Source organism: Mytilus edulis, chromosome 3 (genome assembly GCF_963676685.1).
Source record: "Mytilus edulis chromosome 3, xbMytEdul2.2, whole genome shotgun sequence".
Classification (NCBI taxonomy): Eukaryota; Metazoa; Mollusca; class Bivalvia; order Mytilida; family Mytilidae; genus Mytilus; species Mytilus edulis.
Genome location: NC_092346.1, coordinates 22,412,840 through 22,426,749, shown reverse-complemented (window position 1 = coordinate 22,426,749; position 13,910 = coordinate 22,412,840). Strand labels below are relative to the sequence as shown.

General features: G+C 34.3%; 1 protein-coding gene across 2 annotated transcripts in view; it reads right to left on the bottom strand.

The window, feature by feature from the left end:
* Positions 1 to 1,382: 1,382 nt before the first annotated feature.
* LOC139514219 (golgin subfamily A member 5-like) overlaps positions 1,383 to 13,910 on the bottom strand; it is a 62,623-nt gene continuing 50,095 nt past the window's right edge. For both annotated transcript variants that reach the window (XM_071303069.1, XM_071303070.1), the window contains exons 14-16: positions 9,328 to 9,391; positions 3,506 to 4,952; positions 1,383 to 3,150 (exon numbers count right to left, since the gene is read on the bottom strand). In XM_071303069.1, the coding sequence (XP_071159170.1) occupies positions 4,857 to 4,952; positions 9,328 to 9,391 (160 nt within the window). In that variant the 3' untranslated portion in view covers positions 1,383 to 3,150; positions 3,506 to 4,856. The remainder of the gene's footprint in view (positions 3,151 to 3,505; positions 4,953 to 9,327; positions 9,392 to 13,910) is intronic.

Genomic DNA, 13,910 nt, shown 5'->3' with positions numbered 1-13,910 from the left:
ACTTTTTATTTATTTCGTCATACTGCTATTGTTATATCCCCACCATATAAAGTTTTACCCTTTTTTAGCTCACCTGGCCCAAAGGGCCAAGTGAGCTTTTCTCATCACTTGGCGTCCAGCGTCTTCCGTCGATGTTAACTTTTACAAAAATCTTCTCTGAAGTTACTGGGCCAAATTAAACCAAACTAGGCCACAATCATTATTGGGGTATCTAGTTTAAAAATTGTTTAAAAGATGGCTGCCATGGCTAAAAATAGAACATAGGGGTAAAATGCAGTTTTTGGCTTATCACTCAAAAACCAAAGCATTTAGAGCAAATCTGACATGGGGTAAAATTGTATAAGGTCAAGATCTATCTGCCCTCAAATTTTGAGATGAATCGGACAACCCTTTGATAGGTTGCTGCCCCTGAATTGGAAATTTTGCTGTTTTTGGTTATTATCTTGAATATTATTATAGATAGAGATAAACTGTAAACAGCAAAATTGTTCAGCAAAGTAAGATCTACAAATAAGTCAACAGGACCAAAATGGTCTGTTGACCCCTTTAGGAGTTATTGTCCTTTATAGTCAATTTTTTACAATTTTCATAAAATTTGTAAATTTTAACTAACATTTCCACTGAAACTACTGGGCCAAGTTCATTATAGATAGAAATAATTATAAGCAGCAAAGTAAGATGTACAAACACATCACCATCACCAAAACACAATTTTGTCATGAATCCATCTGCTTCCTTTGTTTAATATTCACATAGACGATGAGCGACACAGGCTCTTTAGAGCCTCTAGTTGTCTGTAAGTATGTACGTCCCTTACTTGTACATACATCCGTACATCCAAAAATTGGTTTCTGGTCTCTAACTTAGTTTTCCAAAACCAAATTTTATGAAACTTATAAGCAATACTTATTTCCACAAAACACAGGTCAAGTTGAATTTTGGTCTCAACCAAATGTTATGAAACTTATACACAATGCTCATTATCACAAAATACTGATTAAATTTGAGTTATGGTTGTGTCAGTTTTACTGTTCTAGAGTTATACCCCTTTATAAATTCAAAAATTGTAATTGTTGTCGAGCCAACGACTTTCGTCGAAAAAGCGAGTCCATTGTAAATTTTAACAAGAGTGTGTCCATAGAACACTCACACTATCATTTCTATTAATAAAATGGTATTAAAATTGAAAAGATCATATCATAGGGAACATGTGTACCAAGTTTCAAGTTGATATGACTTCAACTTCATCAAAATCTACCCTGACCAAAAACTATAACCAGACAGACCAAAAACCGGGAAAGACACGTCTGACAGACAGAAGGACGCATGGACCAAAAACATACTGCCCATGGGGCATACAAATTGTATGTAAAATTCAAATACAAGTTTTCAAGTTTTATTTAAATACATGATTAATAATCCCAGTGTACATTTAAGTGCATTAATGTAACAATAACACAATGTAACCATAGACACAAATGCAGTTCTGCCAACTTTTCATGAAGCAAATGCGTGAGATTTGGCCAAAATTGAAAAGATCAAAGAGAAAAAAAACAATAGATCAAAGGAAAATGCCGCCAAAAAAGCATGAACATGCGCTAGTCTCACTCTAAATGCGTGAGACTTGGCAGCCCTGCAAATGTTATTGTTATATCAGTACTTACCCAACCCTGCATTCCGGCAATTAGTCTCCAATGTATCAAGACTTATTTTAATATCTTTATATTTCAATGAAACGGTAGCTAGTGCCTTTAAAATGACATTGACCTACAACCTTGACTCAATTTTCACGTTGGTGGACAATAATATAATTTTGAAAGATCAATACAGCTCAATAAATTGTTTCAATTCACACCAAATGTATCACATATCTTCATCACAATAAAGCAAACAATTTACACTAGTCTTTTTTTATATATATATGTTGTCTGAACAGTATATCTAATCAATACATGTGTTCCTGGTGTTGTGTACAAATTATGATTTGTACAGTATTTTTGTACAAGTTATCAGTATTTTGTGGGTTTTTTCATAGTTAGATAAAGTCAGCACAGTGTCTGGTTATGCTTATGACTGTTTTGTATCCACAATTTTATGCTAGTCTTACACATAGTACTGACACAAAGTTTATATAAAAACACTAAAATATATTTTGTGGACAAAGAATTTGGATTAGTCAAAAAATAAAAATATTATCTAAATTAATCAATGTTCTCATTTGTAGATTTATGACATGATTTTATGACAAATGCTTAGTTTCAGGTTCAAGTATATACATTTGTGAGTACAACATCGAACTGGTTACTTTTTCAAGATAAACTTGTATCAACTGGTGAAAGCAGGTGTGCATCAAAATACTGACAACTTGTACAATAACCCTACGCATATTATAATGTGTACGAAATTTCAAAAACATATATATCTCAAGAAATGTCAGTGGCATAAATACAAAAGAGTCAAAATATAGAATATGACCTTGGCCCTTGGTATTGGTCTCAAATGACCACAAGGACTCAATTCAAAATACTTATGGTTTTTATCATCTATTCATGTATATTGTGTAATAAAATTTGTCCCTATGTAGCAATTAATGATAACGGTTAAGGCCATTACCCCCAAAATCAAACCAAACTTTCCTTTTTTGCATACCTTGTGGTACAACTACAAAAAGATCCATACACTTAAACAATCAAAGTGCTTGAAAGCACTTAACAGTAATGATTGCTTGAATTCATCAGTGGGAAGTAAAATTAAATATTGCATTGGTTGTTGTTGATTTAACAGCAATTCTAGACAAAGGAAGATAACTCCAATTTCTACAGATGAGGATAACAATGACATTATTTATATTTTTTGAACAGATATTAGATTCCTGCACCTTGTAAAAACTATGTAATTATCTTGACAAGTGAAACATCATTTTGTGCCTTGAATATCTGAGCATAAATTACATTGATAAAATTCTGGAAATGTTCAAGGATAGTATGTACAGAATGTTAAAGTTAATGCACTATATTTTGTGTATCAAAAAAGGTAGCAATCAGCCTTAGAATATTCAGATATCAAGCCAGTCCCATAAGGTTTTGATTGCATTTCCTGCAATCTTTACCTAAAAATCAAGAAACAAGAAAAATGTTTGTTTATGGCCCTCTTTTTTTATGCCCCACCTACGATAGTAGAGGGGCATTATGTTTTCTGGTCTGTGCGTCCGTCCGTCCGTCCGTCCGTCCGTTCGTTCGTCCGTCCGTCCGTCCGTCCGTCCGTCCGTTCGTTCGTTCGTTCGTTCGTCCGTCCGTCCGTCTGTCCCGCTTCAGGTTAAAGTTTTTGGTCAAGGTAGTTTTTGATGAAGTTTATAAAGTCCAATCGACTTCAAACTTAGTACACATGTCCCCTATGATATGATCTTTCTAATTTTAATGCCAAATTAGAGTTTTTACCCCAATTTCACGGTCCACTGAACATGGAAAATGATAGTGCGAGTGGGGCATTCGTGTACTGAGGACACATTCTTGTTTATTCCTAAACAAAACAACAAGCTCCAAAATCAATCACAACCTTCCTGTACAATTTTACAGAGATTCATTCATACACATATTATACTCAATTTATTGTTTAGAAATCAAATGTCTTGACTACGAAACCTACAGCTGACAACATGATAACATTATACAACCACAAAATTTGGTCATATAAAAATATATTATTATAAAATATAATTAAAAGTATACACCAGTTTAAACCAACTATCAGAATCTCTATTATGAACTACATGTTTTACCTGCAAGCAAAATGTAGCTGCGAGGAAACGTAAAAAAGAATAATCCTCAAATGCGAGCAAATGTGATGCATCCAAATAAAGACTTGCCAAAAGTATAAGATATAAGATAGCTCTATCTTTTCCCAATAAAAAGAATAAGTAATCAACAAAACCTTTCACACTGTGGATAATTGAGACAAGGTTTAAGAGGACATCAGATTCTATGTGATTGTAATATCTAACTTGGCACTAACCAATTTAGATGCACACATTAAATGTTTCTGGAAAAATAAAATAAAAGAGATCCTATGTCCCCTGCGTTGCATATATTTTATCTATCCAAGGTACTTTGGCAATAACTTAAAAAACACTTTTTCTTTTTTTCTTAAAACTTTTAATTAATATCTTTTGAGAAATGAAGGTTTCAGAGAAAATACAATGTGAACCCCCATATTTTTTATTTTTGTTGAAATCAATCAGTTTGAATTTGGATCCTTTGGACTTTTTAGTGGACCAATTTTAAATCCTGGCCCAAAATTTAAAATATAAATATGCAGTTAGATTCCACATATATATCAAAGATATTAATTCAATGAAATAAAACTAACTTTAATTTTTGGACCTTTTGGACTTAAATGTGAATCAATCAAAACCTTTTTAATGTATGGAACCTTGTGGTACAATTTCACAGAGATCAAAACATTTATACACACACCAATCTAATAATACATTTACCAAGATCTGATGGATAATTGTACTATTTGTTTTGATACATGAATAAACAACAAAACTCCTATAGATATGCTAGAAATAAGGTGTGGTGATACCCTTTCTTTCAGTTGATAAAATGACAGCTCAAACATAAAGGTTTTACATATTAGTTAAATCATTCCACATACAGTTGAAATGATTTATCAAATCTCCCTTTAACTGTTACACAGAGCTTTAGAATGCTGTCCAGTATCACCAATACATTGATAATAAACAAAATATGAATTTCAAGTGCAGCATAAATGATACATATAGCATTATTACTGTAACAGTATGTTCTATATAGGCACAAGGTATTTAATCATACAGTCACATTTGAAATACGACTTCAAGTCTGTGGATCGTGTGGTTGTTTGAAGTCTGTAGCGTGTATTTCTGGTTGATAAGTCATAAGCACTACCATCACCCAAACATGAAGCAAAACCTACAACAAAAACATCTATTTGATAGTTATATGGCACAAAATAAGAAAAAAATATCAGGGGTTCGGCAGAACTCTTGTGTCTTGGCTGAGATTGCTACTGTCAGTAAATGTTGATTAAAAAGGTGAGTCCATTCATCAGTTAAATACAGATTTAAAAAAAATAATCTTTAAATGCTATTTCTTCGTCTTGAACAGTTGAACAGTCTCTGTCCAAGTTTTATAACAATCAATAAAAGTTTACAAATTCAGCATGTCACTTTTTCATTTATCCAAGCACAGGCACTCGTCTCGGATAAACCAAAAAATCCTATATTATACCTTTATGATCCTTTATATAACACAAGGTACTTATATGCAAATTTCTTGGCTGTCAACCCCACTAAAACTTGTTATGTCGTAAATCTAAATTGATTTATCTTCACAATGGTATATAAGACGCCTACTTTTGTAGTCGGAATCATCCGTAGCAATCCTTCCAAAGTATGTTGATCGTAATTATTTCGTCTAACGACATAAAATTGGCAATAAACTTGCAGTAAATGATTAATTATAAAAATTATTTCAGAAAGAACTTATCAGCTGGTTAGTAAAATTGTAAAAGATTCCTTGAAAAAATCTAACAAGTGTTATTTGTGGAATATCTAATAAGTTACAAATTTTCCCATGACGTCAATGTCATTCAGACTCTCTTGACTTTACGTATGAAATGTAGCAAGATCAGATAACTCTGAGAATCATTTAGACTTTCCCATAAAATTGACCAATCGGAAACAGAGATATATAAAGAGACGTGACGCATTAATTGCAAATCCATCGTCTGTAGATGAAATAATTACAATTGACATATTTGGGTAGGACTGCTACGGATGATTCCGACAACAAAAGTAGGCGAATTAAATACCATTGTGAAGATAAATCAATTTAGATTTACGACATAACAAGTTCTGGTGGGGTTGACAGCCAAGAAATTGGCATATAACAGAATTTCTTCTTCGCCTGACATTTTTCTAAATCACGAGTTAAGTACCTTGTGTTATATAAAGGTATATGGGAATTTTTTTTTCTGAGATCTGGATGACATAACAAAATTGAGTAGAGACTCCAAAATGCTCGCCTAAACATCTTTGAGATCATTGAGGTACTGAAGACGACCAAGGTTAAAGCAATAATAGAATGTAATATTATCCACTATGCAGCTAGAGGAATGTAATATTATACAGTATGCAGCCAGAGGAGCCCACCCACCAAAAAAGATGAAGATTCAGATTAATAGACACCAGACTCCAGCTATTGAATAAATAGAAAACACTAATAATCTATTTACTTAAGTTGGAACAGACTAAACAATGGTATGCTCATTAAACCTTTTGTCTTTTTTACTTTCTTTACTAATAGATAATTGGTATAATTAAAAGTGGGCAAACCAGGAGTAAACCGTCCTGCCAGAGATGTAAGGATTTAAATTAAATCCTTGATGGCCAATAGATTATCCTGTACTGCAATATATAGATATAATCAAAATTTATTTTTGTATGATATGTGTTAAAAATAATAATCTGTTTATATGGTGAATTCAATATTCATAGAGAATATCATATGGCGTTTTCAAAATCGCATCCGTATCAACCAGAGACACCAATATAATCCCAAGAGCTCTGCTCCAGGGATTATATTGGTTAAGGGTTGATACGGTGTGTGATATTAAACTAGAGGCTCTCAAGAGCCTGTATCGCTCACCTGATTCTACTTGGGTTTTTGAAATCATATGAAAAAATATAAAATTTGGCTAAAAGTGACAACACAACCTCATTGATAAGGAAAGGAACATGTTTAATTTCATTCAAAAGTCCCCCACTGGCGGCCATCTTGGATGGCGGATCGGCTACAAAGTAACAACACTTGGTCAGCACCTCATAAGGAACATTCATGCCATGTTTGGTTTTATTCCATTCAGTGGTTCTCTAAAAGAAGTCATTTGTATGCATTTCCCATAGGGTCCTATGTTAAACTAAGTCCCCTGCTGGCGGCCATCTTGGATGATGGATCTGTTACAAAGTAACAACACTTGGTCAGCACCTCATAAGGAAAATTCATGCAATGTTTAGTTTTATTCCATTCAGTGGTTCTCTAAAAGAAGTCATTTGTATGCATTTCCAATAGGGTCCTATGTTAGGCTAAGTCCCTGCTGGCGGCCATCTTGGATAATGGATCGGCTACAAAGTAACAACACTTGGTCAGCACCACATTAGGAACATTCATGCCATGTTTGATTTCATTCCATTCAGTGGTTCTCTAAAAGAAGTCATTTGTATGCATTTCCCATAGGGTCCTATGTTAAACTAAGTCCCCCGCTGGCGTCCATCTTGGATAATGGATCGGCTACAAAGTAACAACACTTGGTCAGCACCACATTAGGAACATTCATGCCATGTTTGATTTCATTCCATTCAGTGGTTCTCTAAAAGAAGTCATTTGTATGCATTTCCCATAGGGTCCTATGTTAAACTAAGTCCCCTGCTGGCGGCCATCTTGGATGATGGATTGGCTACAAAGTAACAACACTTGGTCAGCACACCATAAGGAACATTCATGCTATGTTTGGTTTCATTCCATTTAGTGATCTCTAGAAGAAGTCATTTGTATGCATTTCCCATAGGGTCCTATGTTAAACTAAGTCCCCCGCTGGCGGCCATCTTGGATGATGGATCGGCTACAAAGTAACAACACTTGGTCAGCACTCCATAAGGAACATTCATGCTATGTTTGGTTTCATTCCATTTAGTGGTTCTCTAGAAGAAGTCATTTGTATGCATTTCCCATAGGGTCCTATGTTAAACTAAGTCCCCCGCTGGCGGCCATCTTGGATGATGGATCGGCTACAAAGTAACAACACTTGGTCAGCACCCCATAAGGAACATTCATGCTATGTTTGGTTTTATTCCATTCAGTGGTTCTCTAAAAGAAGTCATTTGTATGCATTTCCAATAGGGTCCTATGTTAAACTAAGTCCCCCGCTGGCCGCCATCTTGGATGATGGATCGGCAACAAAGTAACAACACTTGGTCAGCACCTCATAAGGAACATTCATGCCATGTTTGGTTTCATTCAATTCAGTGGTTCTCTAAAAGAAGTCATTTGTATGCATTTCCCATAGGGTCCTATGTTAAACTAAGTCCCCGGCTAGCAGCCATCTTGGATGATGGATCGGCAACAAAGTAACAACACTTGGTCAGTACCTCATAAGGAACATTCATGCCATGTTTGGTTTCATTCCATTCAGTGGTTCTCTAAAAGAAGTCATTTGTATGCATTTCCCATAGGGTCCTATGTTAAACTAAGTCCCCCGCTGGCGGCCATCTTGGATGATGGATCGGCTACAAAGTAACAACACTTGGTCAGCACCTCATAAGGAACATTCATGCCATGTTTGGTTCCATTCCATTCAGTGGTTCTCTAGAAGAAGTTCAAAATGTAAATTGTTAACGACGACGACGACGGACGACGACGGACGACGACGGACGACGGACGACGACGACGGACGACGGACGCCAAGTGGTGAGAAAAGCTCACTTGGCCCTTCGGGCCAGGTGAGCTAAAAAGCAATATCATTTACACTTTATTATATACATATACCTCAAGTAGATGTTTTTTATGTGACATGACGTCATACAGATTAGGAGGTTTAAAATGACGTCATACAGATTATAGGTTTGACATGACGTCATACAGATTAGGGTTTTGATAAAGCTTTGCAACAGTGATTGCAATCGATGACATGATGCCTCATACAGATTAAAGGTGTTTTAAAAAAGCTTTTGCAACCGTGCTGATATCGATATCATCACGGGTGGCTGATACAGCACGCTTGCCATTCATTGTATTACACATACAATTTATCTGTATTTACTACGAAGTATATAATAAAAGATTATATTTCATTACTTCTTGCAGCTTTGAACCATGATAATTGGAATTATTTGCAATTGTATCCATATCAGATTCCTTCATTAGTTTAACTGTGTTGTGTTTCTCAATTGAGAAATTCAATAATATTTTGTCAATAAAAGGGTAAATAAAGGAAAATATGAATGATTTTGCTCACTCCTGTTGTTACAAAATTAAACATATTAATTGGACGAAGCACCAAAATTACATACATATGCCTTTCTAAAGAAAACCGCCAAAATATCCCAATGCCAAAATTTCCCAATTTAGGGTATGTATTAAGTTAACCCAGTGGCTTCTGCCTCCAGGTGTCAAGCTTTCTGCAACACAAGTCATAGGATCAACAAAAAGTTATGGATAATCTCAGTTAAGCAGATATTGTTCTACATTCGAAATAGTCCTGCAACATGTCACAATATTATTTTCTTACCATATACAAAATAATGAAAATTCGACTCATGGGATTTCTTCTTAGGAACACTCCAAGTCTGATGCTGAAATTGAAAAAAATTCAAAAAATCAGTTATTATTTGGGGATTTCAGTTTTCAAAGATAAATTAATTCATAAGATTTGTATTGCCTCAAAACAAAAGATAATCAAAGCACAATAGAAGCTGGATAAGGCTTTTTGTCATATACTTATCAATACACATAAGTGCAAGTAATCCCTCTTAACATGCTATAGAGATCCAGTAGTCAAAATTGTGTAAACATACATCACAGACACCTAAAAGGATTTTCCTGCAGAGGTCAAGCAAATATGTACTTAAAACAGCTCTGATCCCAGTGGAATTCCCCTATATTTCAGTGGATTTGTTTTATTGTCCCATACAAGAATATCTATGGTTTAGTGTTAGTGGTGGGGATCTCGACCATTTACAAGTCCTTAAACCGGAGGGGGTGAGAGTGACCGCCAGGGACTCCCCCTTAATTTGATTTGATTTGTTTTATTGTCCAATACATGAATATATATGGTTATGGGGTAAGGATCTCGATAGTTTACAAGTTATCAAACAGAAGCGCGGGTTTGGGTAAACGCCAGGGACTCTTCCAATATTTCATTTGATTTTTTATTCGACCATACAAGAATATATATGGTTTAGGGGTGGGGATCTGAACCGTTTACAAGATAAAAGCATATTCTTAAGCATGTTAAGAATATATATGTTTTAAGGAGACTTAATTTAATTATCTTCAAACTGTCTCAAAATTACGAGTACATTTCTTACTATATTTATAAAGTCCTATAAAGCTTATAATCATCAGCACTTCACTTAGGAAACAGAGAATTTTCAAATAAATCTGTCACTCCAATGATAATTGGGAGATAAGACTTTTACCACATGCTCTGTCATAATCTGATAACAGGAGATACTTATTTTAAAACACTTAATGTAACCAAACTTTATATATATAATCAACCATTTCTGTAAAAAAAGAAATAACTCAATCCTGATATTAACCAGATGCTCTGCAGGGCGCAGCTTTATACGACCACAGAGGTAGAACTCTGAACAGTTGGGGCAAGTATGGACACTACATTCAAGCTTGATATAGCTCTGGATTTGGATTGTGATTAAAAAGTTGACACTGTATAGGTTTCTGACACAGAATGAATGTGGTCTAATAAACTTAACAATTTAATTTTTTGCTTTTGAGCAATACACTAGGCTGTTGAAGAAATTTTCTTTTTAATTTCTGAAATGAGAACCAGATGCTCCGCAGGGCACAGTTTTATACGACCACAGAGGTTGAACCCTGAACGGTTGGGGCAAGTATGGACACAACATTCAAGCTGGATTCAGCTCTAAATTTGGATTGTGATTAAATAGTTGACACAGCATAGGTTTCTGACACAGAATGAATGTTGAGCAATTCACTATGCTGTTGAAATAATCCTCTCAAAAAAATGTTTGAAGAAATTTTCTTTTTATTTATGAAATCTGAAATGAGAAAAATTGACCCCCCCCCCTTTCCAATTTTTGTTTCACATCCCCCTTTCCCTTATTCCAAAACTGATCTCAATTCAAATTTCTAATGGAGTTTGCAACAATAACTACTCATTTAAATACATTATAAAATATTAAAATGTAAAAAAAGTGCTTGTTATCACTGAATGGTAAAGATTGTTTTAATTTATCAGTTGGTAGTAAAAGTGAATATACATTGTATATTGTATAAAATAATGATTTAAGTTGATTCAACTACTATTCTGGACAAAGAAAGATAACTCCAATTGAAAATTTCTTGTTAGTGCACAATACTGTGCAATTAGATATTTCTTGCTATTGCGCAATACTGTGCAATTGAAAATATCTTGCTATTGAACAATACTGTGCAATTGAAAATTTCTTGCTATTGCTGAATACTGTGCAATTGAAAATTTCTTGCTATAGCACAATACTTAATATAATAATTTTGGATCCTGATTTGGACCAACTTGAAAACTGGGCCCATAATAAAAAATCTAAGTACATGTTTAGATTCAGCATATCAAAGAAGCCCAAGAATTCAATTTTTGTTAAAATCAAACTTAGTTTAATTTTGGACCCTTTGGACTTTAATGTAAACCAATTTGAAAACGGGACCAAAAATTAAGAATCTACATACACAGTTAGATTTGGCATATCAAAGAACCCAATTATTCAATTTTTGATGAAATCAAACAAAGTTTAATTTTGGACCCCGATTTGGACCAACTTGAAAACTGGGCCAATAATCAAAAATCTAAGTACATTTTTAGATTCAGCATATCAAAGAACCCCAAGGATTCAATTTTTGTTAAAATCAAACCAAGTTTAAAAGAGGGACGAAAGATACCAAAGGGACAGTCAAACTTTGGACCCTTTGGACCTTAATGTAGACCAATTTGAAAACGGGACCAAAAATTCAGAATCTAGTTACACAGTTAGATTTGGTATATCAAAGAACCCCAATTATTCAATCTTTGATGAAATCAAACAAAGTTTAATTTTGGACCCTTTGGGCCCCTTATTCCTAAACTGTTGGGACCAAAACTCCCAAAATCAATCCCAACCCTCCTTTTATGGTCATAAACCTTGTGTTTTAATTTCATAGATTTCTATTTACTTATACTCAAGTTATGGTGCGTAAACCAAGAAAAATGCTTATTTGGGCCCCTTTTTGGCCCTTAATTCCTAAACTGTTCAGACCTCAACTCCCAAAATCAATCCCAACCTTCCTTTTGTGGTCATAAACTTTGTGTTTAAATTTCATTGATTTCTATTTACTTATACTAAAGTAATTGTGCGAAAACCAAGAATAATGCTTATTTTGGCCCTTTTTTGGCCCCTAATTCCTAAACTGTTGGAACCAAAACTCCCAAAATCAATCACAACCTCCCTTTTGTGGTCATAAACCTTGTATTAAAATTCAAGGATTTCTTTTCACTTTTACTAAAGTTAGAGTGCGAAAACTAAAAGTATTCGGATGACGAGGACGACGAGGATGCAATAACGATGCCAACTTGATACCAATATATATTTTCAATTTTTTCGGTCGTATAAAAATTGCTGAAGTAATTGTCCATTAACAAGGAAACCCTTGTTTTCCCCCTTTTTTGCCCCTAATTCATAAACAGATTGAGTCATAACTTGATATATATATACTTGTGATACAATTTCAGGCAATTCTATACACTGTTCCACAAGTAATATTGGACACTAGAAAAATATGTCTTTGGGCCCCTTCTATTCCCCTTATTCCTAAACCAAAGGGACCATAACCCCAACAATCAATCCCAACGTACCTTTGTGGTTTCAAACCTTGTGTTGAAATTTCAATGATTTATATTTATTTATACTTAAGTTATTGGCAAATTTCCAATAATGCTTAACTTATTGGAAAATTTCTAATTATACTTAAGTTATTGGCAAATTTCCAATGAAATTTATTATACTAAAGTTATTTGCAAATTTCCAATGGGGTTTATGAATATTGAAATTATTGGCAAAATTCCAATACACATATTTAAAATCAGTGTGAAGTAGCTCAAATATTACTTTTGGAATACCTCCCTTACACTGCTTTCAAATTGTCTAAAAGAGGGACGAAAGATACCAAAGGGACAGTCAAACTCTAAACTGTCCTTTAACCAGAAAACAACCTTGTTTTCCCCCTTCTTTGCCCCTAATTCATAATTGATTTGAACCATAACCCCCCAAAGTCAATCCTTACCATCCCTTAGTAGTATGGAATCTTGTGGTATAATTTTAGAAAGATTCATACACTTTTACACAAGTTATTTTCTCGAAACTACAAAAATGCTTGTTTTTGGCCCCTTTTTGGCCCTTTATTCCTTGACTGTTTGCCCCATAACCCTTTAAATATATCCCAACCTTTTACTTATAATATTAAACATTGTGGTACAATTTCAGAGCAATTGAAATACTTATACACAACTTATTGTCCTGAAACTAGATAAATGCTTGTTTTTGGCCCCTTTGGGCCCCTATTTCCTAAACCTTAGGAACCATCACCCAAAAATCAATCCCAACCTTCCTTTTTGTGGTTATAAACATTGTGTTAAAATTTTATTCATTTCTATTTACTCAATTAATTATCTGGAAACCATCCTTCTTCGGACGACGCTGACACCGCCAACGACATGATACCAATAAATTTTGCGGTCGTATAAAAATGATGTAGGTCAACTAGGAGAAAAGCTAAAATCATGAAAATTGAACTTGAACTTCATTTAGTCACAGGGAACAACATATCGAATTTTGAAAAAAAAATCATCTAACATTTTCATGTTATTGAATGGACTCTGTTTGGCAGCCGCCGGCCTGCCATACATCACCAAATCAAAAACCTTTGAAAATTCCGGTTGAAAAGGTGTAACAGATTATAAATTTAGAATTTGACACACAACAAGGTCATGATGCAATTTACATACTAAGTATCGTCATCCAATGGTAGAAAAGTTTTTAGCCAGACACGAATTGTACAAGGTTTTACTATAGGGGTCAAAGGTCAACTTTAAGGTTAGAG